This window comes from Galeopterus variegatus, unplaced genomic scaffold (assembly GCF_000696425.1).
Source record: "Galeopterus variegatus unplaced genomic scaffold, G_variegatus-3.0.2 Scaffold766, whole genome shotgun sequence".
NCBI lineage: Eukaryota > Metazoa > Chordata > Mammalia > Dermoptera > Cynocephalidae > Galeopterus > Galeopterus variegatus.
The window spans coordinates 235,361-262,494 of record NW_007726877.1 but is presented as its reverse complement, the minus strand read 5'-3'; the positions used below and the strand labels follow the sequence as shown (position 1 = coordinate 262,494).

The 27,134-nt window shown below is 37.0% G+C and overlaps 1 protein-coding gene across 1 annotated transcript in view; it reads right to left on the bottom strand.

Moving 5' to 3' along the window:
* Window positions 1–27,134, bottom strand: part of MCCC1 (methylcrotonoyl-CoA carboxylase 1 (alpha)) — a 62,267-nt gene that overhangs the window by 11,630 nt on the left and 23,503 nt on the right. Inside the window, exons 8-13 of the mRNA XM_008572234.1 lie at window positions 23,148–23,259; window positions 21,647–21,728; window positions 9,787–9,914; window positions 6,488–6,671; window positions 2,708–2,817; window positions 999–1,215 (exon numbers count right to left, since the gene is read on the bottom strand). Coding sequence (XP_008570456.1) covers window positions 999–1,215; window positions 2,708–2,817; window positions 6,488–6,671; window positions 9,787–9,914; window positions 21,647–21,728; window positions 23,148–23,259 — 833 coding nt within the window. The remainder of the gene's footprint in view (window positions 1–998; window positions 1,216–2,707; window positions 2,818–6,487; window positions 6,672–9,786; window positions 9,915–21,646; window positions 21,729–23,147; window positions 23,260–27,134) is intronic.

The following is a 27,134-nucleotide window of genomic DNA, read 5'->3' as shown; positions in this document are numbered from 1 at the left end:
AGGACAGTTCATTCTAAAAACATTAAGTTCAGGCTCAGGAATACCACATGGGATGCATTTTCATGTAATGTAAAAAGATAAAATGAGCATAGAGCACAAATCTCCTAAAGAACCATCTTGAGTGAATCTAGAAATTAAAAGACCCTACTAATAGGATCCTATAATAGTTTGGGATAATATAGTATAATAATCCTAATAATAATAAGAGATAAAAGTATTAGCTTTTTAAAATTCTGTTTGCTTCAAAGGTCAGAGTTAGCCTAAGTAAATATTATAGAGCAAGTTTAGGAGAGCTCAGATTTTGAATCTATTTAGAGGGAAGAACTTTCTAGTGGAGAGTTGACTGAAACTATAATAAGCTACCTCATGAGGTAATGAATTTTCAGTTTCCTGAGGTATTAGAGAGAGGTTGGGCAACAACTCAGTGGGGATGCTGAAGCAGGAATGTAGGAATGTGGCAGCCAGGATAAGTTCCTGCCATGGTCCTTCCTCTGCTCAGATTCTGTGATACTATGAAGTACCTAAGCCTCTAGTTAGAGAGAAATTTAAACACAGGATCGAAAAAGAGAGGAAGAAGTAACTCAACAGTAACTCATGGGTAACCCAGGGTCGTCTGAGTCTCCAGTGTTCTGACTTTAGTCTCTGGGTTCAAGGGCATTGCTGCAGATACAGAGGATAGCACAAAGTAGGCCACGAGGAGTGGCAAACAAAAAAAAGTCACAGAGATTAGCACAGGATGCAGGAAGAACTAATGTTTTGTTGAAAAGAGACCCATTTCTACAATGTTAGGCAATATGTTTAATGGGTTAAATAGTGTTTATGGGTGCATCCATGATATGTGAAGAGCTCTCCTTCATACTAAGAAACACATCTGCAAAGAATGGTGTCAATCACTGACAGAAGAAAAGGGAGACATGAGTGACATAGCAAAAGAAAAGCATGTTCAATGATGATTCATAAAACTTGACAAGAACAGGAGAGAGAAAAGAATTCCATACCTTGTGTCTGAAGTTTGAAAGCATCGGTCATAGCTTTCTCCTTGAGGAGGAGACCCAGAGCTGCCTGGCATAACAACTCTTTGGCCGCAGCTTTCCGAATGGGCAACAGTTCCCTGTGGTGTTGAGGGATGAAATCAGTGTGCACATTCCCAGCTTCAAACTCTGGGTGGCCAGACAGACTGAGTAAGAAGTCAATGTTGGTGTGTAGGCCAACAATCTAGGAAGAGAATAAAACCCCAGTTCCTATTGAGTGGGGAAAACAACATATTCAGAAAAACATTTATATGACATCTGTTCTTTTTTCTAAGTATTTTCTACTATGGACAACTCTTAGGAAAAATAAAAAACCTACTAAGGTACCATGTGGCATAGGCCAACTCACGGGAAAAAGGAAACAAAAAAGCCCCACCTAACTACCACTATACATCACTATTCATCTGGACTTAACACTTAAAACTACACTTTAATATGATAAAGAGGATGTAGGAAATGGTGTTACACTAGGTAGTATGAAGACACTAAACTGATTCAAGTCAGAGGGACGGTAAATGTTAAGAAACAAATGAAATTCATTTGCAAGACACTGAAGAATTGCCACTCAGAACACTCCCACAAAATAGGAAGACTGCAAATAGCGGGAAGAATTGGGGAGGGGACAGGATTAAATAATGTCAAAGGAGCATCCTTCTGACACTAACATCCAAATATTTCACACTGAGATAAAAATAAAAAGGTACAGTAAAAAATTAACACAAATCAACCCAATAACTGGATCAAAAGTAAAACCAGCAATCTGAGCCTCAGGTTCATTCATTCACTCATTCATCCATTCCTTCATTCATTTAATAGCCATGCACTGAGCACTTTTAGGTGCCAGGCTCTGATCCAGGCACTGGGGACATAGTGAGGAACAGCAGATGAAGTTTCATCCCTCACAAATTTTACATTCCAGGGAGACCAGAAACAATATCACAAACAAATACCTAATCTAATGTCATGTGCTATGAAGAAAACTAAGGCTGGTTAAGTGGATAGAGAACAGCAAAGGGCCCAATTTTAAATGTGGCATTCCAGGAAAAGATTGAGGAGGTGAGCAGGGCAGCAGGGAGCCCTGCTATCATGTAGGAGAAGAACATTCTGGAAGAGAGGAAAGGAGCACATGGCTCCATGCTGAGTATGTCTGAGAAATGGCAATGAGGGCAGTGTGGCTGAAGCCACAGAGACAAGAAGTTTGGTCAAATTAGTAGCATATAACAATTTGAAAATCATGAGTTAATCAGTCCTTCTATGAAGCTAAATCAATGTGGTATGGAACTTTCTGCACCAGGGAAATGAATGTGCTACAGAAAAATAATAAACTCTATCAAATGGATAAAACTGAATATAATTATTTTTCTTTGGAGAAAAATGGCCAGACTATGGGCCACAGTTGTGTAGCTCGCCTTGTCTACAGAACGCATAAGATTTCACTGAAATATAACACGGACACTAATAGTTTTACTTCTGCAATCTTTCCTTTCTAACTGAAATCAAGGAGTCATTAAACCCTATTCTGACCCATGGAAAATACTCCCATGTGAAATGAATTTGTTTGTGACATATGGGCAATTGGTAGAAATAAGGAAATAGGTTGACAAGACCAGGGCTCTGACAAGGTCAAGTGCTGACCAAAAGCACTGGAGTCACTAACAAGGCCCTGGATCACTCACATTGTACTGACGAAGGCTGTACCTCAGTTTTGTCAAGGCCGCCTGGCGATCTGCAGCCCATACGACCAGCTTCGCAATCATGGGGTCATAATGCACTGAAACTTCATCTCCTGAAATTGAAAAACCACAGTAACCTCTCAAAGAAAAAACTTAAAGGATTAAAATATGATAAGCAAGACATTTTGTTTATGTACATTTCACACTTAATCCTTACAACCCCCCTGCATGATGTTCTGCTAAGTTAAAAGATTTACTGACTACCAAAAATCTTGCTGTGGATTAGCCAGAGCTCTCAAAATCTGCAATTTAAAATCAAGAGGTCCTAATACTAATTTTGGCTTTCAAGATGCTATATGAGTTGCCCTCAATCTATGTCTTCAGCCACTTCTTGAATTACTTACCTTCTGAAACTCTTTACTCTGGCCACATATTTTCTCACTGTTCTTCAGACACACCTTTAACATTCTCTTTTCTCTACTCTTCATTATGCTATTAAATCTGCCTACCAAAATCCACTTCAGACTTCCTCTTAAAAATCCATCCTGATTATGTCAGCCTAATATAACCTCTTATTCCTATGAATTGCTGTATCCCATCACTGTATAACTTATTCTGGCAACTGAAATTAAGATGGCAGTAGAAAGAGATGGCTCAGAGTGTGGCTCTGGAGCCATACTGCCTGGGGTCTAAAAATTGGCTCCAAGAGTTCATGCTCTGGGCAACTGACTTAACTCCTTTGTGCTCTACTTTCCTCATCTAGAAAATGGGGATGATAATAATGCATACCCAAAGGGTAATTTCCATTGTTAAAGAGGCCCATATAGAGAAATCCCTTAGAACAGTACCTGTACATAGGAAGAGCTAAGTAATTGTTAAATATGACCATTGTTATTAATCATTGTTGAACTGTAATAGCTCTTACACCATTTCTTCTTATTGTAATTTAATGTCTTTTATTATTGTTTAGCTTGTACTAAATTTATATCTTAATTCTCCAACTTGAATTATGTCCCTTGAAGACAGAGTGCCTTGATCATAGCAAATATCAGTCATCTTAAATCACTTTTGGAACTAGGCAAAGTAAAAAGTAAAACAGTACATACAAAATATTTCTTGGTTAGGTTTGACAAAATACTGCTGCCATTTCAAAACAAGAGTGCATTATTTAAAATACTAGGTATTCCTTAAAAATAACTATTCCAGAAGGAAAAAGTAAAGGTTAATGAGAAATCAATTAAATCCTTTATTTTAAAACAGGGTAGGCATGTTTTCCATAAGATGCAGGGATAAGCAGGCAAGAGAGCATGCCTGGGGTCCTAGGCAAGGAGCAGAGGGCAGTATCCTGTGTCCAAATGCAGGCAAGAGAGCATGCCAAAAACACCACTTCCATGCAAGTGGCCCACCATGGCCATGGCTGCCAAAAACGTGACTTGACACCACAACAATAGCCACAGCCACCACGAAGGTGGCCTGCTGGACACTCAACTGCATTGACACAATGAGAGTCACTAGCAGAAACCAGAAAAAGAGGATGCCCCCCTCGTCAAAGCTGACTCCAAAGTCACAGAAGAAGCAACTGCTCTACCAGATGACCAGGCATCAATGTAGAGATAATAGAAACATGAAAAGCTTAGAAAATATAATGACACCAAAAGAATACAGTAATTCTCAAATACAGATCCTATAGAGCAGGAAACCCTTGAAATGACTGAAAAGGAATTCTTAGCAACAATTGTAAGGAAACTCACTGAGATACAAGAAGACTCAGACAACATAATGAAACAAGGAAAAAAAATCTATGACATGAAGGAGGAAATTTACAAAGAGATTAAAACCTTAAAAAAAGACAAATGTAGCAGAGCTCATGGAACTGAAAGATTCAATCAACAAAATAAAAAATACAACCAAGAGCTTAAGCAGCAGGCTAGAACAAGAAGAAGACAGAATTTCTGACCTTGCAGTTAGTCTTTTTGAAATAACCCAGGAAAGCAAAAAAGAAAAAAGACAAAAGAATTTTTTAAAATGAAGAAAATCTAAGAGAGCTAGCAGACAATCTAAAGCACACAAACATTCGAATCATCGGTGTTCCAGGAGGGGAGGAAAAAGGAAAAGGCATGAAAAACCTATTCAAGGAAACAACAGAAAACTTCCCAGGTATAGAGAGAGATATTGACCTTCAGATCCAGGAGGGTCAAAGATTCCCAAACAGATTCAACCCAAAAAGATCCTCTCCAAGACACATTATCATCAAACTGGTAAAGCTCAAAGACAAAGACAGAATCTTAAGAGCAGCCAGAGAAAAGTGTCAAGTCACTTATAAGGGTGCCCCATCAGATTAACAATAGACTTCTTAACAGAAACTCGACAGGCCAGAAGAAAATGGGATAATATATTCAAAATACTGAAAGAAAAAAACTGCCAGCCAAGAATACCATACACAGCAAGGCTATCCTTCAGCAATGAGGGAAAAATACTGTATTTTCCAGACTGACAAAAAGTACAGGAGTTCACCACCATATGACAGTCCTACAAGAAATCCTCAAGGAAGTCCTGCATCTGGAATCTGAAAAATGATAATCACTATCACAAATACACAGGAAACAACCAAACCTACAGGTAGAACAAAATTGCAAATGAGAAAGAGAAAGAAACTAAATCTTACCACCACAAAAAGCCACAGTAACAATGTAATAATGCCCCTACTTTATTTCTGATTTTAGTAATTTTGGTCTTCTCTTTTTTCTTTGTTAGTCTAGCTAAAGGTTTGCAAATTTTGTTGATCTTTTTAAAGAATTAACTTTTGGTTCTGTTGATTTGAGAATAGAGATATTGTTTTTTAACTCCCTACTTTATATATTTCTGCTGTAATCTTTGTTATTTCCTACTTATATTTGCTTTTGGTTTAGTTTGCTCTACTTCTATTTTCTGTTGGTAGAAGTTTACATTACTGATTTCAGATTTTTCTTATTTTTAATATAGGTGTTACAAGTACAAATTTTGTTCTAAACACTGCATGAACTCTGCAACCCATAAATTTTGATATGTCGCACTTTGATCTTTATCTCTAAGTACTCTCTAATTTCCCTGTAATTTATCTTTTTGCCCATTGCTTATTTAGGAGAATATTGTTTAATTTCCACACATTTGTAAGCATTCTAAATTTCCTTCTGTTATTGTAGTCAGAGAGCACATTTTCTATGATCTTAGCCCTTTATAGAAAAAAAAAGGAGAAACAAACAAAAAGGTTCAGGAGAAGATTTCAATTATCTTTCAATTCGATTTTTCCATGAACTTTTTGAAGTGCCCTTGTGCTTATAATCTGTTTTGTTTATTTTTAAATGTAATTTACATTGTTAAACTTAGATATTTAATTTCTGTTCTTGATTTCCTTTTATTAAGTGGGCTTGTCAACTTGCTTAGAAATTAATTTGCCTTTGCAAAGTTTATGCATCTTCCTCATTGAAATTAACTTGATATTTGCATGCTTTTGGAAGACTTTAGAGAGCTATTTCTAATAATTGTAAAGATTATAAAATGAAATGTGTAAATTTTAATAAGTTCTACAAATCCAGTTTTTTAGAAAATTTGAAGCCCTACTTTCTACAGAGTATTTTGTTATTCATCTGTTATTCAGTTTATGTATTTGTTATTTGAACAAATAAATGAGCATATCCTTAAAAGAAAAAGAAAAAAAAAAAAGACTCAGGGATAAGATTCTGTCCAAAAATAATTCACTTAAAATTTAACAAGAGTGACACTTTTTGTTTTATTTCACTTTACCTTGCCGTACTCCAGTTTCAATCCTAGTGGAAAGGTCTGCTCTAGGGGTAGAGAGATGCACTAATGGTCCGGCTCCTGGCATGAAGTTATTGTTAGGATCTTCTGCGTATATTCTAGCTTCAAAGGCATGGCCCTGCAGAGTTATTTCTTCCTGTCTCAAAGGAATCTTCTCTCCTGCTGCAATCTGGTAATAGAAGAGTGATTTTTATGAAAATCCAACACAGTAGCTACGAGATTTAGTAAGCTGATGGTCTTGTTTTTTTTCTAAAAAATGTACATTTGGGTTTTGCAGTGCAGCCAAATAAAAGCTATTATTTTATCCACCTACTTGAGTAATGGGCAAGACAGAAATAGATTCAAAAACAGATGCAGTTTGGGAATAACCTATTAATTATAACTGGTTGTAATTTTTAAGTGGACAAAGCAAACTAATTGCTAGGGTTGCGATCCGTTGCCGGACACAGAAAAAGACAAAAGACAAAAAAAAAAAAAAAAATCAGTGTTTGTTCAATATAATCAAAACCAAAGTTTCTTACTGGCATGACATTCTCAGATTTCATTTGAAACATTAGCACTCAGTTCCCAAATCAATCTTTTTTTACAGTAAATTATTGTAGTTGATGTTTAAGACTACATTCACAGGCATGGAAAAAGTGTGACTAGCTGTAGTCATCCTACATTGTAATCTTCATTAGCAAGTCAGTGATAAAGCAAAACAGAAAGGGCAACATGACAATTTTTCAATTTTATTATGTTTATGTGTATTGCATGATACAGATGATCATTATTGTTTATCACTACTATAATTATTACTATTTTGGCTACTATGTACCAGTACAACAGATCTCTCTCTTCAACTAGTCTAACTTGGAAAAGGCTATGGGAAGACTCGCTGTTACTTTCCCTCTTTATTCTCCTCTTCAAGTTTTTCTCCAACATGAGAAAATGACAACCTGATAAAGCAATATAGATACAAGAAAAAAGACTCTAAGCAACTTAGCGTGACATTGAACTAAACATGTAGGCATAAAACAAAGGCAAAAGTTTCTTTTCTTTGAATCTGTAAATAAGAAAGATCAGGAACCACAGCAATTAAGAACAAAAGGAAAAATTGCTAAATTGAATGTCTTTATGGCATGGTATTTCAAACCATATACTCTGCAGCCATATTGCCTGGGTTCAAATTTTGTCTCTATATTTACTCTGTGAGCTGCGCAAGTTGCTTAATCTCTCCATGCTTCAGAGAAAATTGCCTGGCATACACTAAGCACTATATAAATATCAGCTATTATCATTTCATTCTTATCTTTTATAATGAAATATAATTAAAAATTCTATTTGTTTTAAAATAAAAAAGGAAAAGAATGGCCATGTATCCGTATTCTAAAATGTGATCTTCTTTCTAACTATATAGCTCCATTTAAACATAGCTTGCCTTTGCCTGTCTATTTTCTTCTGAGATTGGCTTCCATCTTAGTCCAGAAGAGACTGGCCCCAACCATGCCTGTAAGTATTTGGAAATTTGTGCCACTAAGTTCTCTCAGGCTTTGACACTGACTCTTTGGAATCCCTAACCTTGCACATTTTCACCAGCTTTCCCTGAACACTGTCAAGTATCTGCATCTGCAGCCTGAACCCTGGATGCCTGAATCACTGAAGTCTCTTTCTAGGAAGGCTTTGACTCTAGAGGTGGGTCCTGGAGCTTGAACTATCGTTTCACCAAATGGTGGGTCCCATTATTTAACCTCTGCTTGGAAGACAGACTCCAAAGTGCCTTGAACTGTATAAACCAAGGCCAGCAGTTTCTTTAAGATCTAGTGTCCCTTCCCAGATGATAAAAGCCTGATCTTTCCGAAGAGACCTGACAAACTCTTATAATTTCTTAAGTTTCAGAAATAAATGTCTGCTGATTTCCCTAATGTCCAAAATCATTCTCTCTCCTTAATCCTTGAAACCTTTTATCCTTCATGATTTCAACAATCTAAACACTCTTGGTTTACTTCTTCAGAAAAAATATTTTCCTTTTCCTTGAATTTTAGAAACAGAAGCACTCTTTCCAGAAGTTTCCAAATCTACTACAGTTTTTTTCTGACATTCCCTAATGCTTACTAGTCTGATGTGTCTGGTTTTTATTAGCTCCCAAGGCTATAGAGGCTCAGAAGAATCTTCTGGCTCAATTAAAACCAACAAACATACCCAAAGAACCAACAAAAGGACCATCATATTATTGTCCACAGAAGTTCTGAAAATACAAAATTATCAAAATAATCAAGACTTCAGAAGCACAGCATGGAGAAAACAATTTAGACTTAGGATATATAAAGAATGAAGAATCCTCCAGATATCAAAAATATTGATACTCCTTAAAATTTTTTTTTTTTTCATGTGGGCCAGCCCGTGGCTCACTCGGGAGAGTGCGGTGCTGATAACACCAAGGCCCCGGGTTCGGATCCCATATAGGGATGGCCGGTTCGCTCACTGGGTGAGCGTGGTGCTGACAACACCAAGTCAAGGGTTAAGATCCCCTTACCGGTCATCTTTTAAAAAATAAAAAAATAAATAAATTTTTTTTCATGTTAAAAAAAAGGCTGAGGTAAAATCTGTCATTTTCAATAAAGAAAACAAAAACAGACTAAGTTATTATTAATATTTGCAGGAATATGCTTTGTGGAAAATGCTTTTTTCCATTTTATACCAGTACTTCTCAAACTATCCATGGTACAAGAACAGTTATAAATTTATATTTTTGTAAAATACAGTAGACATGTCATAGCAATGTCAAAATGCTGTAAAAGTTTCTAAACATTTACTCTGAATGAACATTTACTCATGGGCCAGCAATAGTTTGTAAATCAGAACTTTACACCGACCATTCTGTTGGTCTAGACCATTCCATTGGCTCTTCATTTCCATCTCTGCCTTAGTCATGTCATCTTGGCTAGCATCTATCCTGCCTCTAATCTAAGATCCAATGATGGCCTGACCCAGAATGCTGTGGCCTTAGGTAGATCACAAGGCTTTGGCCTTGAGACGTGGTCACCAGCAAGACTTAGTGACAGCAGCTCACCTGCTGGCTGCTCTAAGACTCAGGGGAAATGAAAGTAAGTGACAGATTAGAAATCTGAGTCCCTAAAGTGTCAATAAAGTCAGAGCATCAAATGTAGCTTCACTTTTAACCTCCCATTTTCCTGTTGTCACAACCACTGAGAATTGAACCCTGTCCAAAGCGACATCTCTTTTAGTAGGCCAGAAAATAACCTATTCTCAAGATTGAGCTTTAGTAGAACAAATATTTTTACCCTAAGCTGCCACTCCACCAAGTCAGTTCCTGTGATCATCTCCGTAACAGGATGTTCCACCTGTAGCCTTGTATTCATCTCCATGAAGTAGAAATTGTGCTTTGAGTCCATAATAAACTCCACAGTTCCTAAAAGATAAAATACAGTGGTCACGTTTCAATTGTATATCATCAGTAGCAAATCAAAATCTTCCATGATGTCTCAGTTTTACTACTGCCTTCATTTGATATTAAATGTTTTGCATTTCATGAAGAAAACTCACATTTTGCAGCAGCAAATGAGTCTTAGTCAAAAATAGGGAGCTGCATTAAAGTTAGCAAAAGAAAAGGATATTTGGGGTTGTGAGCAAATGGAAAACCCAAATTATGGATCAGTCGCAGCTATGGTAGTTGTGAGACCATGGCTGGATCATGTGTTACTGCATCAGAGCAACAAGATCCCTGGAAGCCTCACATGTGACATTCTATCTCACTCTAACCCTGTGGAGAAAAATAATTTTGTTTTCTTGATTGTGGGTTCTAGGAAGTTTCCTTAAAAAGTCCTTTGCCGATGACCCATTGAAAGATTGTTTACCAACTAAACCTTATGTTAATGTCTTACTATCCCTGTACCGGCCAGCCAAAACAAAACAGAAAACAAAACAAAAAACAACAAAATGAGAATGTCTTACCTATTGGCATTCTATTGAGCCCTACACAGTTTCCTCTAGCTTCATTTTTTTTTTTCCCCAGCAGATGATGTTTTTTCATTTAATCCCCGTAGCTTCATTAAGGTATAATTTTAAGATTATAAAATGTAACTATTTTAAGTTTTTGGGGGCTGACTTTGGCAATTGAACATAATCATGTAACTATCACCACAATGAAAATATAGAACATTCCCATCATCCAAAAAGGTCCCTGTTCCCATTTGCAGTCAATCCCTTTCCCAGACCCTGGACTATAAGCAAACACCAATCTGCTTTCTGTCACTGTATTTTTTTTTTCTAGAATTTCATATAAATGATATCATATAGTTTGCAGTCTTTTGTATTAGAGTTTTTTATCACTTAGCTAAAGTTAGCTCAACATAATTGAAAACTGTTTTCCAGGCTGGTATAAGTGCAGTGGTGTTTACAACTAATTGAGCACAATCAGTTACAGATTTCATTGTTCCCTCTTCACACCCACTGTTTCACTTGACTAGCAATGAATGAATGAACAAACGAACGAATGAACGAATGAATGAATAAATAAAAACTGTTTTCCAACTGTGGTCACAACGCCTACGTGGATTGTAAAAATCAATTTAAGTGAAGACTTCGGGTTTCTGATCCGGCATGTAAGGAGCTTAGAGGCTGCCACTCCACCCTAACAAGTAAAAAGTTGAATAAGCTGAAAAATCAACAATGCTTCCTAGATCTGTCAGAGAAATCAGATCATAGAGCAAACCATTGCCCTCAGAACTGGAGATACAGACAGGCAGATATAGAGATTCCATGGGCAGAAACTGGAACTGAACTTTGTGAATTGCTGGCGGCTTAGAGTGGACCACTCAGAGTTAAAACCTACAAGGGGACTCAGTCATAGTGGGACCACCACACTTTTGTGAATTTTATCTCCAGGAGTTCTACCAGGTGTTCACAGTAAATATCAGAGAAGAATCACCTAATGCTTCCAGCAGGGGAAGGAGAAAAAAGAAACCATTTTGAAATATGCCAGAATATTATATTCTTAACAAGCCCTATCCTCAAGAAAAACTGCTTTACAAGAGTCTAACCTATTGGGGTGCTATCAGAGTCTAACCTGACTGGGGAAAGGGAAATACTCAACTCCAGCCCCCTCTAGCCTTCCATGTGGAAGAAGGGAAATACACAATTCCAGTCCCCTCCAGACATCCTGTCCCACCTAAGGGGTGGGGGAGAACAAAAGAAAAACAAACTGAGAAGCACTAGTAAAGTTCACAGTCCATGGGGACAAGCTCAGCAAAAAACTGAGACCTAACCATAAAACATAGATTGTCCCACCTAAGGGGTGGGGGAGAACAAAAGAAAAACAAACTGAGAAGCACTAGTAAAGTTAACAGTCCATGGGGACAAGCTCAGCAAAAAACTGAGACCTAACCATAAAATATAGAAAACTTTCCCTCCTCCACACCTTACCATATTACTAAAGGCAAAATTCCTTTTACCCAGTACATCATGTCTGCCTTTCAACAAAAAATTACAAGGCATACTAAAAGGCTAAAAAACACTTTGAAGAGAGTGAACAAGCACTATAGCCAGAGTCAGGTATGGCAGAAATGTTAGAATTACCAAACCAGGAATTTAAAAACTATGACTAATAAGCTAAGGGCTTTAATGGAAAAAGTAGACAATAAGCTAGAACAGATGGATAATGTAAGCAGAGAGATAGAAATTCTTAGAAAGAATCAACAAGAAAAGCTAAATTAAAAAACAAAAACCACTGTAACATAAATGAAGCATGCTTTGATTGAACTCATTAGCAGACTGGACACAGCTAAGAAAGAGTCTCTTGGCTTGAGGATATGACAAAAGAAATTTCCCAAACTGAAAAGCAAAGAGAAAAAAAGAAAGGAAGGAAGCAAAAAAAAAAAAAAAAAAAACAGAAAAAATCAATTTGGAGTGCACCATCCCATTTTCCCGGCCACCAAAGCTGCTTGCAAGCTTCCCCTGCACCTGCATAGGAAGGAGGAACCCCAGTCAAAGGAAAGAAGGAATCACCAGAGGTAGGCAAGTCTTCATGAGGGACTCACATAGGGCCTGCCCTATGGGAAACATTTAGATTATAGGGGAGAAGCTAATCCACCAGAGGTATATCGGGGAACAGCATAGGCAGCTGATCTGACTTCTAGTCAGCACAGGAACCACACAGTGGAGAACAGTTAGTGTGACAGAACTGCAGGGTGCAGAAAAGACCATCCTGGGCTGGAATTTCCACACAGCCCAGTTGCATTTGCTGTAACCTACAGCCCAGTTGCATTTCCTGTAACCCCACATGACCCAGAAGTGACTAAAAGGCCAACAATTTTATTATTCTTTTGGTGGCTGGCCGGTTTGGGGATCTGAACCCCTGACCTTACAAGGCTGTGCTCAGACCAACTGAGCTAACTGGCCAGCCCAAAAGGCCAACAATTAAAATCCAATCCACATAAAATGTTTTTCCCAGCCTGACAAACAACAAGAAGAAAGCAATTTAGCTCAGGCATGGAGTTCAAGTTCTGGTCACTGCAGGCAGTTTCCCCCAATTAGCAGGGAATTAGCCGAAGGACAGCAGATTAGTTCCAGTGAAGGGTGCAAGTGTTGGTGATTGCAATTAATCCACCACAGAATGGAAAAAACAAAATCAAACCAAAAAACAACCATGGACCAGAGACAAAGTTCTGATATTGAGCAGTAAAGGTCTAACACCACCAAAGAACACCTACATAACCTGGAAGAGGTAGCCATCTCCTCAGATGTACAGGCATCAAAGATAAGACACAAAGATTGAGAAAGAACAGAGAACTATGACACCACCCAAGAAAACCAACAAAGCACCAGCAATGGAACCAGAACAGTTGATTTACAAAATGTATGACAGAAAATTCAGAAAAATCTTCTTAAAGATGTTCAGAGAGTCAAAAAAAAAAAAAAAAAAAAAAAAAAAAAAAAAAAAAAAAAAAAAAAAAAAAAAAAAAAAAAAAAAAAAAAAAAAATCCAAATAAAAAATTAAATGATATTTGGAAAACAATCCAGGAGAACAAGAAACTTGACAAAGAAATAGAAGCAAATTTTAAAAATCAAATAGAAATTCTAGAAATAAAGAATATGTTATCTGAACCAAAAACTCAACAGAAAGCAAGCTCCAACAGCAGACTTGATGAAACAGGAAAAAGCCAGTGAGCTCAAAGACAGAACATGTGAAATTATCCAGTCAGAGGAGCAAAAAGAAAAAAAGAATAAGAAAAAAGGAAACAATTACAACAATTATGGGACTTTCACATAATTGGTGTACTTAAAAGAGATGAAAAAAGTAGAGACCTACAAAGCATATTTAAGGAAATAATGGCTGAAAATTTCCCAAGTATGGAGAAAGATGACAGCATCAAGGTACAGGAAGCTCAATCAAATTAAATCCAAAGAGGAACACCCCAAGACACATCACAATCAAATTATCAAAAACCAAAGAAAAAGAAAAAAAAGCGGCAAGAGAAAAGACATATATCATTCAATGGAGCTCTAATACAGCTCTCAGCAGATTTCTCAATACAAACTCCATAGGCCAGGAGACAGTGAGATGATGTATTCAAAGTGCTGAATGAAAAAGACTGTCAACCAATAATTTTGTATCCAGCAAAACTAACCTTTAAATATGAAGGAGAAATAAAGTCTTTCCCAGACAACAAAAGCTATCAGAATTCATCGACACTAGCCCCACCTTACAAGAAATGCTAAAGGGAGTTCAAGATGAAAGAAGATGATGCTAAAGTATAAAAAGAAAACATTTGAAGGTACAAAACTCAGTAGTAAGGTAAGTACACAGACAATCTCAGAATACTCCAGTGTTGCCAGGATGGTGAATAAACCACTTATATCCTTACTATGAAGACCAAAGGACAAACCCAACAAAATTATAACAAACTCAACAAATGTATAAGAGATAGGCAATATTAAAATATGTAACTTGAAAAAACAAAATGTCAAAAGTGGAGGGCAGTGATGACAAAACATATAGTTGGCTTTAGTTTTTTTCTTTTCTTCTTAGTGATCATATTTGTTGTTAGTTTAAAGTATATATAATATATCATATTATAGACATTTTTTGTAAGCCTCATGGTAAGTAACCATAACGCAAAAACCTATAATAAACTAATCAAAAAAGAAGAAAGTTAGAAAAGAAAAAAGGATCTACAAAAGAACCAGAAAAAAAGTAACAAAATGGCAGTAACAAATTGCTATATATCAATAGTAACTAAATGTAAATAGGTTAAATCTCCCAGTTAAAAGACACATAGTGGCTGAATGGATTATAAAATAAGAATCTACAATATATTGCCAACAAGCAACTCACTTCACCTATAAGGACACACTGAGCCAAAGCCTAAATTAGTAGAAGGAGAGAACTAACAAAGATCTGAGCAGAAATAAATGAATTAGAGATTTAAAAAACAAAGAAAAGATCAATGAAACAAGAAGTAGGTTTTTCAAAAGGATAAAACTGATAAACCTTTAGCTAGACTAATGAAAAAAAGAGAGAAGACTCAAATAAATAAAATAAGAAATGAAAATGGAGACATTACAACTGATACCACAGGAAAGCAAAGGATCATAAGAGACTACTGAGAACAACTATACACTAACAAAGTGGAGAACACAGAAGAAATGGATGAATTCCTGGATACATACAACTTACCAAAGTTAAACTAGAACTAGAAAACCTAAAAGACTTGGGCCGGCTTGGTGGCGCGCTGGAGAATGCGCCGCTTGGGAGCGTGGTGGCACTCCCGCCGAGGGTTTGGATCCCATGTGGTGACTGGTTCCCGCTCACTGGCTGAGCGCGGCCTAAAAGACTTGGGCCGGCTTGGTGGCGCGCTGGAGAATGCGCCGCTTGGGAGCGTGGTGGCACTCCCGCCGAGGGTTTGGATCCCATGTGGTGACTGGTTCCCGCTCACTGGCTGAGTGCGGCGCAGGCGCAACATCGAGGATTGCGATCCCGTTGCCGGTCCCCGGTACGGGCGCGACACCGAGGGTTGCGATCCCATTACCGGTCAGTAAAAAAGACAAAAAGGAAAAAAAAAAAAAAAAAGAAAACCTAAAAGACTAATAACGAGTAATGAGATTGAAGCAGTAATAAAAAGTCTCTCAATAAAGAAAACCCCAGGACTAGATGGCTTTACTGCCAAATTGTACCAGACATTTAAAGAAGAACTAACACCCATTCTTTTCAAATACTTCCAAAAGACTGAAGAGGAGGAAGTACTTCCAAACTCATTCTACAAAGCCAGCATTACCCTCATACCAAAACTGGAGAAACACACAACAAAAAAAGAAAAGTACATACCAATATCCATAATGAACATAGATGTGAAAATCCTCACTAAAATACTAGTGAACTGAATCCAACAACACATTAAAAAGATTATTCACCATGATCACGTGAAATTCATCCCAGGGATGAAAGGATGTTTCAACATATGCAAATCAATAAATGTAATACATCACATCTACAGAATGAAAGAAAAAAATGATATGATCATTTCAATAGGCACAGAAAAAGCATTTGATAAATTTCAATACCCTGCACTAGAGCTCAGGGGAAGAGGAGAGACCTGCAGAGTTCATGAATGCAGGAGAAGCCATGATGAGAGAAATAAAGGACCACTCTAGCCATTTTGAGCCCTGAACACCTCAAGGTTTGCCCTGGTGAGCACATAGAGCAAGAGTTGGCAAAAGCTGCAGCTGTGCCCTTCATATGAAGTTCCTTGGAGGCTGAAGGAGAGAAGAGGGCCTTGGTGGTCCCCAGGCCAGCAAGACCAATAACAGGGTTTCTGTGGACCCACACAGGAGTGAGGGGCCACAGAAAACCAAAAAAAGGAGCCACTTAGAGGCTGGTGAATCATCGCAAAGGGACCAGCCCATGGCCTGTCCCATGGGAAGTGTTTGGAGTGCTGGGGGTGGGGGTGTGTGTGTGAAGGAAATGGGCCACTGGGGGAACAATGGGGCACAGCATGGACAACTCATCTGCCCTCCAATCAGCACAGGCCTACTCAGTGGAGACTGGTCAGGAATATAGAACTGCAGGGGTGCAGTTTGCTGAAAAAACTCAGGCTCAGACCAGAGTTGACACACAACCCAGGTGTACTAAACCTCACAAGACCCAGAAGTGCTGATAACGTCAACAATTAAAACCTGAGCTGCACAAAAAGGCTTCCCCAGAGAATCAGCAGCAAAGCAGCAATTTAGCTCAACCATGGGACTCAAGTGCTGGTCCCCACAGGAAGTTCCCCCATTTCAGAAGTAAGCAAAGGACAACAAACTAGTTCCAGTGCAGAATTTAAGTGGTGGGGGTAGCTACCACTTAAATAATCCAACACAAATGTGAAAGAACACACAAAACACCCACAGATCAGAGACAAAGTTCTGATATTAACCAGTAAAGGACTAACAGCACCAAAGAACACCTATAAAACCAGAACTGAAAGCCCCATAGGTTCCCAAGCTGGGGTGGGGGGAGGGCTGAGGGCCTCAGCCATGTCCCCCTAATGTTCACATCCAGCCCAGCAACAACCACCAAGCCACTGCCGGAAGTGCCCTGGGCTCCAGGGGTGGGGTGGGGGGCTTAGGGCCTCAGTCACACACCCCCAAAAGTCCACATCTAGCCCAGCCATAACCAAGCCACAGCCGGAAGCCCCCTGAGTTTCCCTGCCAGAATGAGGGGGTGCCATAGTCCTCGACCACACCCTCCCTTCTTTTCCTCGTACCCTATCCCCCTTGCCTTTTCCCTCTCCCCCACCAACTGATCTACAACTTCTTAGAAGGTACAGAAAAAATAGTAATAAATATATTTTTAAAAAATCCAATACCCCTTTATGATAAAAACATTCAATAAATTAGGTATAGAAGGAATGTACCTCATCACAATAAAGGCCATATACTACAAACCAACAACTAATATCATACTGAATGGTCAAAAATTGGAGGATTTTGCTCTAAGATCTTGAACAAGACAAGGATGCTGTTCCCCACTCTTATTCAACAGTATACTGGAAGTTGTAGCCAGCACAATAAGGCAAGAGAAAGTGATAAAGGATATCCAAATTGGAAAGGAGGAAGAAGAACTACCCCTATTTGCAGATGGCATAATAATATACATAGAAAACATTAATGACTCCACCAAAAATTACTAAAACTAATAAATGAATTCAGTAAAGTGGTAAGATAAAAAAATCAAAACACAAAAATCAAGCATTCCTATAAGCCAATAATGAAATATTTGAAGAAATCAAGAAATTATTTTCATTCACAATAGCTGCCAAAAATTTACTCCTATCTAGGAATAAATTTAACCGAGAAGGTGAAAGACCTCTACAATGAAAACTATAAAACACTGGTGAAAAAAAATTGAAGAACACACAAATAAATTCAAAGATATCTCCTGTTCATGGGTTGGAAGAATTAATATCATTAAAAAGTCTATATTACCCAAAGCAATCTACAGATTCAATGCAATCCCTGTTAAAATACTGAGGATATCCTTCACAGAAAGAGAAAAAACAATCTTAAAATTCATATGGATCCATAAAAGAACCCGTATAGTCAAAGTAATCAAACAAAAAAAAAAAGCAAAGTTGGAGGCATAACACTACCTGACTTCAAAATATACCATTAAGCTATAGTAACCAAAACAGCATGGTACTGTCATACAAACTGACCAATGGAACAGAATAGAGAGCCCAGAAATAAACCCACAAACTTACAGCCAACTGATTTTCAACAGAGGAGCCAAGAATATAGAGTGGGGAAAGGACAGGCTCTTCAATTATTGGTGCTGGGAAAACTGAATATCCACATGCAGAAGATTGAAACAAGACTCCTATCTCTCACCACACACAAAAATCAACTCAAATTGGATTAAAGACCTAAATTTAAGACGTGAAACTATGAAACCACTAGAAGAAACATACGGGAAACATGACACAAATGGGAGTGAGCAGTGCTTTTTTGAACAAGACTACAAAGGCACAGACAACTAAAGCAAAAATATATAAATGGGACTACATCAAACTGAAAAGCTTCTGCACAGCAAGGGACACTATCAACAAAGTGAAGAGACAATGTACAGAGCAGGAGAAAATGTTTGCCAACCACACATCAGACAAGAAGCTAATATCCAGAATATGTAAAGAACTCTAACAACTCAATAGTGAAAAACCCACAAATAATTCAATTCAAAAATGGGCAAAGGACCTGAACAGATATTTCTCAAAAGAAGACATACAAATGGACAACAGGCACATGAAAAATGATAAAAATTATAAATCATCAGGGAAAAGCAAATTAAAACCACAATGAGATATCATCTTGCATCAGTTAGAATGGTTATTATCAAAAAGACAGAAAATAACAAATGCTGATAATAATGCAGAGAAAAGGGAACTTTCCTACAGTGTTGGTGGGACTGTAAATTGGGCATAGCCATTGTGAAAAACAGTATGGAGGCTCCTCAGAGAACTAAAAATTGAACTACCCTATGGCCCAGCAATCCCACTACTGGGTATATACCCAAAGGAAATGAAATCAATATATTGAAGAGACACCTGCACTCCCACATTCATTGGAACATCATTCACAATAGCCAAGAGATTGAGCCAACCTAAATGCCCATCAATAGATGAATGCATTAAAAAAACCCTGTGGTATATATACACACAGAAACACTATTCAGGTATTAAAAAAAAAAATGAAATCTTGTTATTTGCAGCAACATGGATAGAACTGGAGAACATCATGTTAAGTAAAGTAAGGCAGGCACAGAAAGACAAACTCCACATGATTTCACTCATATGTGGAATCTAAAAAAAACCAAAAGTCATTTTCATAGAAGTAGAGAGTAGAATAATGTTTACCAGAGGCAGGGGGCCACGTGGAGGGCAGTGCTAGGGGGAGAAGTGGTGGACTAGCAGGTACACAGCTATGCTATCTACTTTAAGAGAATCAATATACAGTAATGCACGCATAGAAAAAAGATACCGTACCCCACATTATGTACAATTAAATGTTAAAATTAAAAAAAACAGTAATAATGAATTCGATTATGTATGTTTATGTGTTTATGCTCACATATAAGTGAAATACATGGCAGCGATAATAGAGAGAATAAAAGTGAGTAGTCATGGATATTTTGTTATTATAAGGCTCTCACACTTACTTGTGACATGATACACTGTTATTTGAAAGTGGACTTGGATTAGTTGTAAATGTATATTGTAACCTCTAGGGTTACCACTGAGAAAAAAAAGTTATAACTGACATGCTAAGAAATGAGAGAAAGGAGAACAAACAGAAAACAGTAACAAATATGGTAGATATCAATCAAACTATATTAGAGGTGGGGAAGGGGAGGGTTAGTGAGAAATGAGTTAAGGGTCACAAAGATTGACTACGTTTTGTAAATATAAATATACTAATTATCCTGATTTGATCACCACACATTATACACATGTACTGATATTCAATTCTGTACCCACAAATATATATAATCAATTATCTTTCAAAAAAAAATCGAAAGCAAATAGACAAAAAAAATCAACAATCACTTTAAATGTCAATGGTCTAAATTCACCAATTAATATTAAGAGATTGTCAGAGTAGATCAAAAAACAAGACCCAACTATATGTTGTATACAGGAAACCCACTTTAAATATAAAGACACATGTAGAATAAAATAAACGGGTAGAGAAAGAGATACCATGCTAACACTAAAGAAAGTGGGAGTAGCTATATTAACTTCAGTCAGAGCAGACTTCAGAGCAAGAACAGATATTAGGGATAAAGAGAGGCATCAAGATTAATGATAAAGGGATCGATACTTCAAGAAGACATAGTAATTCTTAATATGTATGTACTTAACAACAGAGTATCGAAATACACGTGGCAAAAACTGAGTATTGCAAGGAGAAATAGATGAATCCAGTATCACAGTTGGAGACTTTAACATCCATCTATCAGGTACGGAAAGATCCAGCAGCAGAAAATTATAAGGACATCAGCTGAACTCAAAAAGCACCATCAATCAACTGGGTATAATTGTTATCTACAGACTACCTTCATCCAACAACAGCAGAATACATTCTTAAGCTAGCAAGGAATATTAACCAAGATAGAGCACATTCCGGGCCATAAACCACACTTTACCAAATTTCAAAGAATAGAAATCACAGTGTCTACTCTCACAACACAATGGGATAAAATGAATTAAATTACAAATCAGTAATGGAAAGATATCCAGAAAATCCCCAATCCAGAAACATCCCCAAATATTTGGATATTAACACACTTCTAAATAACACATGGGTCGGGCCGAGCCCGTGGTGCACTCGGGAGAGTGCAGTGCTGGGAGCGCAGCAGCGCTCCCGCCGCGGGTTCGGATCCTATATAGGGATGACCGGTGCACTCACAGCGCTCACTGGCTGAGCGCGGTGCGGCCGGTCTCAAAAAGGACAAAATAAATAAATAAATAACACATGGGTCAAAGAAGAAATCTCAAGAAAATTTAAAAATATTTTGAACTAAATGAAAATACAACTTCCAAAATTTGTGGAATGCAGGAAAGCAGTGCTTAGAGGGAAATTAATGGCACTGGATGCATATAGTGCATTGACAGTGTAGGAGGGTGTGTTTGGGGACAAGGGGTATATGGGAACACTCTGTACTTTCTGTGTGATTTTGCCATGAACTTAAAACTGCTCTAAAAAATAAAGTTTATTAAAAACTAAAAAGCAAAAAAATCAATTCACTGATTTTAAAATAGAATAGAAATATCAAAACTCACCAGATATAATTAAGGTAAACACTGTTTAGTGAAATGTTTGTTTCAAATATATATGTACATAAACATAAACATAAATGTACATTTTGGATCTCAGTATAAAATACATTTCTTATTGTGGATAGGGTCAAAAAAACTTGAAATCACTGATTTAAAAGCTAAATTTCTCTTTTGCCTTCTGAGTCATAAATATTTCATCCTTTTTTTTTTTTTTTTTTTTTTTTTTGCTGCTGGCCAATTCTGAGATTTTGACCTTGGTGTTACAACACTGTTCTAACTGAGCTAACTGGCCAGCCCTCATTTCTTTTATTGGAAGCAAATCTTAACATACCTGCTCCGACGTAATTTACAGCTTTAGCAGCTCTCACTGCAGCTTCTCCAAGCTTTTTTCTTACTTCAGTTTTAATACCAGGCTATGAAAAAATATTTAACATAAATCTCCATTAGTACGTTGCCTTACTAGAAATTTCCATTAAAATCGAATATTATATTTCTATGTATTAAATAGTGCATTAAAAAGGTAAGGATTAAAAAGAAATACTATCCCATACCAGTTTAACCATCAATATACCAAAAGTTTAATGGTTTTGCTAGTAATTTCTATGAATTGCAGATCATACTCAGCATCATTTATATATCTCTGTCCCTTATATCTACAAATCAACTTTCATAACTATATGCCCACTTAAGATTATATGTGTCAACATGAAAACTTTCAACAATCTTTTGTTTCAGGTAATAGAGCAATCTGAGTCATGTGCCTAATGATTATCCTGAAATAATGGGAAACCCTGAGACTCCAAGTTAATAAGCAAGGATCATAAAAAAAAGATATATCTCAATAAGTAAGCAAAGTCTTTAATATTTTAAAACTGCTCTGCGGATACATATTCAAGCAACCACTGCTTGAAAACAAGGCTTTATTGCAATTATTGTTGACATTTACTTCAAATGGTATAAAGTATTCTGTAATACAAATTTAAAATTTGAATATAGTGTAAGAGTAACAAAGAGATTAACCAGAAACCTCAAATCCCTGACTTTTTGGAAATACAATATTGAAAAAAACACATATTTAACCTTTGACGAGAACACATGGCAGTAGTAGGCTCCAAAGAAATGTAAACCCCCAAATAGGCAGTTCTAGTGGTAGGCTTTGACCCAGATAACAACCTAAACCAATAAAGAGTAAGGTGCAAAGAGATGTAAACAATTAATGCTAAGGGAGCAAAAGTTGCCACATAAATGTGACCCTCTTTTCTCTGCAGTAGAACAATTAAGGCAAGAAGATAACTAATATATTTTAGGAACATCTGAAACAGTAGATAAAACAGTCTTCTCTATAAAAAGACACATTTAATTAACCAGACTACTAAATTTCACTCTTGTAATTATTTCTAATTGATTACAATTTAAAATATGTATTGAAACCTCACTATAAGGCTGCTCGCTCTAAGTCGAGTACTAAGACCAGAGCAGAATTTCTCAGATTCTGTCCAGAAGGAACACGGCCCTGTTGTGTCTAGCCCCAGAACATTAACTCCCTCTTCATGCCTAACACTGCAGCGAGGTCTTAACATTACATTACTACTGAGATGCAGCTGTCCAGCAGGACTTTGTGGGGTGCTCTCACTATAGCTTCTAAATAACTCATGGATCAAAGAAGAAATCTTAAGAAAAATTTTTAAATATTTTGAACTAAATGAAAATACAGCTTCTAAAATTTGTGGGATGAAGTGAAAGCACGAGCTTCACAGATTTCTGATGTGAAAATCAGAGTGAATAAGGTTGCATTATAGAGAAGCTTACAAAGTTCCTTACAAGGTCCTTACCGCTGGTGCTTCTTCAATGATCTTCTGATGTCTCCTCTGCACACTACAGTCTCTTTCGAACAAGTACACAGCATTGCCGTGGTGATCACCAAACACCTGGACTTCTACATGCCTATTTTAAAAGCAAACACACATGTTAATACATTTTTGTTAAGGTTAATAAATATTACATTCAGTAAGCTAAACTGTTGGCCACGGTGATTAGGATTCCTCCATTTTTTTCTTTAAGTAAGATCTGATATTTTGACCTTAAAATAGAGGTTATGGATTTAGAAACAGAACTGTAATCTTGCAAAAGCTCAGTGAAAAAGTTTCCATTTGTAAAATGAGTATTAAAGAGAAAAAAGTATATGTATGAAATGACTGACAAATAAGAAGAGACAGAACATATAGGAGACTCAAGGGTACATCATAAAAAGTACAGATTATCAAGGAGAAGACTGATAAATTTGACTACATCAAAATTACAAACTAAAGTCACATTTTACAGATCCTCATCGAAACTTTTTTTATGACCAGTTTTTTTAAACGACTCACAGTCAGATTTTATAAACTGTGGAAGACTGCAATTAAAATGGCTCATCCAAAAGGGTTAATGAGTAAGTCAAATTAATATGGACCATCAATACCTTTAATACTAACATTAAACCATAAAAAAGACACTTAAATGTTGAGCATGAAATAGTAAAATTATGAGAAATCAGATTAAGAGTGAATACATGTAACACTTAAGAAAAGAAGGCTAACAGACCATTGGTGAACATGAAAGCATTCTTCACAGCAGGTTTATCTGGTGTGTTTGCACTGTACATCACCCAACATATTCGCCACCATAATATGGAAACAATTGATTAGCAAATGTTTTTTTCTGTTGATTTTTAAAATAAAAAATGTCAAACATAGAATTAATAAAAAAGCCAGAAAGTCTTATATATGTGCTATTTCAGCACAATGGGTTATTTCTATTCTTTTTTTTTTTTACCTCATGAAACATGTCATTTAATTACTGAAAGAGGAAAGCCAGAAAGTCTTATATATGTGCTATTTCAGCACAATGGGTTATTTCTATTCTTTTTTTCTTTTTACCTCATGAAACATGTCATTTAATTACTGAAAGAGGTTATCTTCTTGCTATATCAACTTTCCTGAATATCCCATTTCTGAATTTTCCAACCTGTCCAACACATTCTCTTACTTGGAGCTAATTTCTTCTTTTTGGATTTCTTGCCTTGCTGACCTTTCTTCCCTTTTATTTATCTGCAAGCTATAATCACCAAATGCATTGTTGTCATTATTATTTCAAACAAACTGTTATCTTTTAGATCAATTTAGAATAAGAAAAAAGATTTTCTTTTACCTTCACTAATTTCTTCTCTAATTCTCTTCCTTTATGAAGATCCAAGTTTCTAACCTACATCATATTCCTTCTCTCTGAAAAACTTCTGTTAGTATTTCCTGTAAGGCAAGTCTACTAGTGACAAATTCCCCCTACTTTTGTTTGTCTGAGAAAGGGCAGCCAGGGCCATGAGCCTCAAGCCCTACCTCCACCTGCAGCCAGGTAAGCAATGCAGACAGCTGCATGGGGTCCTGAGACAGGAGCCAAGGGCCAGCCCTGCCCTTTCCCCAACACTCCGCAACATCTTAACGTGTACTTACCAGTTTCGTGTGTTTCTTTGGGGTGTACAACTTATCTGCTCATGTCCTTCACCAAATTTCTGCTTAGATTTTTCTAATTCATTTTTAAGAGTTCTTTTTGCATTAGGGATGTTAATCTTTAAGTGCTAAGTTTGTTCCTTATCAACTGACTTTTAATTTGTGATGTTTTCCTTTGTTTCTGTGTTGAGAAAATAATTTTCTATCTAAACATTAAATAAACAAAACAAAACAAATAAGCCCCAAACCAGACCAAAAAAAGATTTTCTATTTGTCTTTCATTTCCCGCAGTTTGAAGATGATGTGAATTGATGTAGATATTTATCCTGTTTGGTGTCCTCTGAAATTCCTGGTCCTGTGGTTTGGAGTCTGTCATTAACTTTGAAAAATTCTTGGTCATTATTACTTCAAATATTTCTCCTGCTCCTTTCTCTTTTCTCCTTGTTGTATTAAAATAACAAGTTATACCTTTTTAAATTGTCCCATGGCTCTTGGATATTCTGTTCTGTTTTTACTTTGTTCATTCTTTTTTCTCCTTGCATTTCAGTGCGGGAAGTTTCTATGGACATATGTTCAGATCACTGATTGTTTTCTCACCTATGTCTAGTCTAGTCTACTGATGAGCCCATCAAATGAATTCTTCATTTTCGTTACAGTGTTTCTGATTTCTAGCATTTTCTTTTGATACTTTTTTAGGATTTCCACCTTTCTGCTTACATTACCCATTTGTTCTTGCATGTTGTCTACTTGTTCCATTAGAGCCTTTAACATATTAATGAATTACTATAAATTCCCTATCTGATAATTCCTAAATTCATGGCATATCTCAGTCTGGTTCTGGTGCTTACTTTATTTCTTCAGACTGTTTATTCTTGCCTTTTACCAGGACTTTTAATTTTTTTGTTAAAAGTAGGACTTGATATATATACAATGTAATACTACTCAACCATAAAAAAGAATGAAATTTTGCCATTTGCAACACCATGGATGAGTCTGGAGAAAATTATGTTAAGCAAAATAAGCCAGATAAAGAATCAGAAATACCACATGTTCTCAATCATAACTGGCTGCTGGGAAGAGAGAAAAGGAGGGAGGGAGGGATGGAGGGGGGGAGGCAAGGAGGGAAAAAGGAAGGAAAGAAAGAAAGACCACAACAATATGTTGAACTTTCAGAAGGAGAGAACAAACCTAAGGATACTAGAGATGGGGGGCAGGGAGGCAGGGGGTTTGCAGAGTGATAGGTCGGGTAAAGAGCATAAAGAAACATCATGATTTGTAAGAATGATATGCTAATAATAAATAAAATTTTTTTAAAGTAGGACACGATGTATCAGGTAATAGGATTTGTGGTAAACAGACCTTTAAAATGAAGTCTTACATTAATCTAATAGGAAGTAGGCTGTGTTTAATGTTTGTAGTAGCTGTAGGTGCCAGAAGTTTCTGTTTCTTCTAGTGTCCTTATTTTATTTTATTTTTCTACTCCCATGTTGTCACTGGGTTTACTTAAGAACTCCTTCTTAAGTAGACTCTGTGTTTTCTTTACAGATCCTTCAGTTGGAATCCATTGTTATTACACTAGAGCCCTGGTGACATGTGTCTTAGTCTGTTCTGGCTGCTATAACAAAATACCTTAGATCAGGTAATTTATAAACAACAGAAATTTATTTTGTTGGAGGCTGGGAAGTCCAAAGTTAATGCGCCAGAAGATTTGGTGTCTGGTGAGGGCCCATTTGACATACATGGCACCTTGTTGCTGTGTTCTCACAGGTGGAAGAGGGAGGGACTAACGGGCTCCCTCAAGCCCTTTCACAGGGGCACTAATCACCTCCCGAAGGCCTCACCTCTTAATACCATCACCTTGGGTGTTAGGTTTCAACACATGAATTTTGGAGGGACACAAACATTCAGACCATAGTAACATGGTAGTAGGGTGTGAGGAAAGAAAGCAATCTATAATCTTAGGAGTAAATCTCCATCTTTTCATGGGCCGTGTTTGTGTTGTGATCTTCAGAAGTGTTTCTTAGCTTTTTTTTCTTTTCTTCCCTTAGATGAAACAGGAGCTTTAGAGTAGGTTAGAGTTAGCTAACTGCCTTTCCCCCAGGACAGAAAAGGCTCTGGTAACATTTCCTTAGAGTTAGCATTACATTTATTGGGAATAATAGAATGTTCCAAGCCTATTTCAAAATGGTTACTTTTCCCCTTCCACTGCTCCAAAACATGAGGAACTTTTTCTCAGATTTTCACTGTGAGAACCTGGTGGGGTTCCTGGAGGTAAAAACCCACAAGAGTGGAAGGGCCTTAAGACTGGGCCCCAAGGAGTTTCTTGCTTTCAAG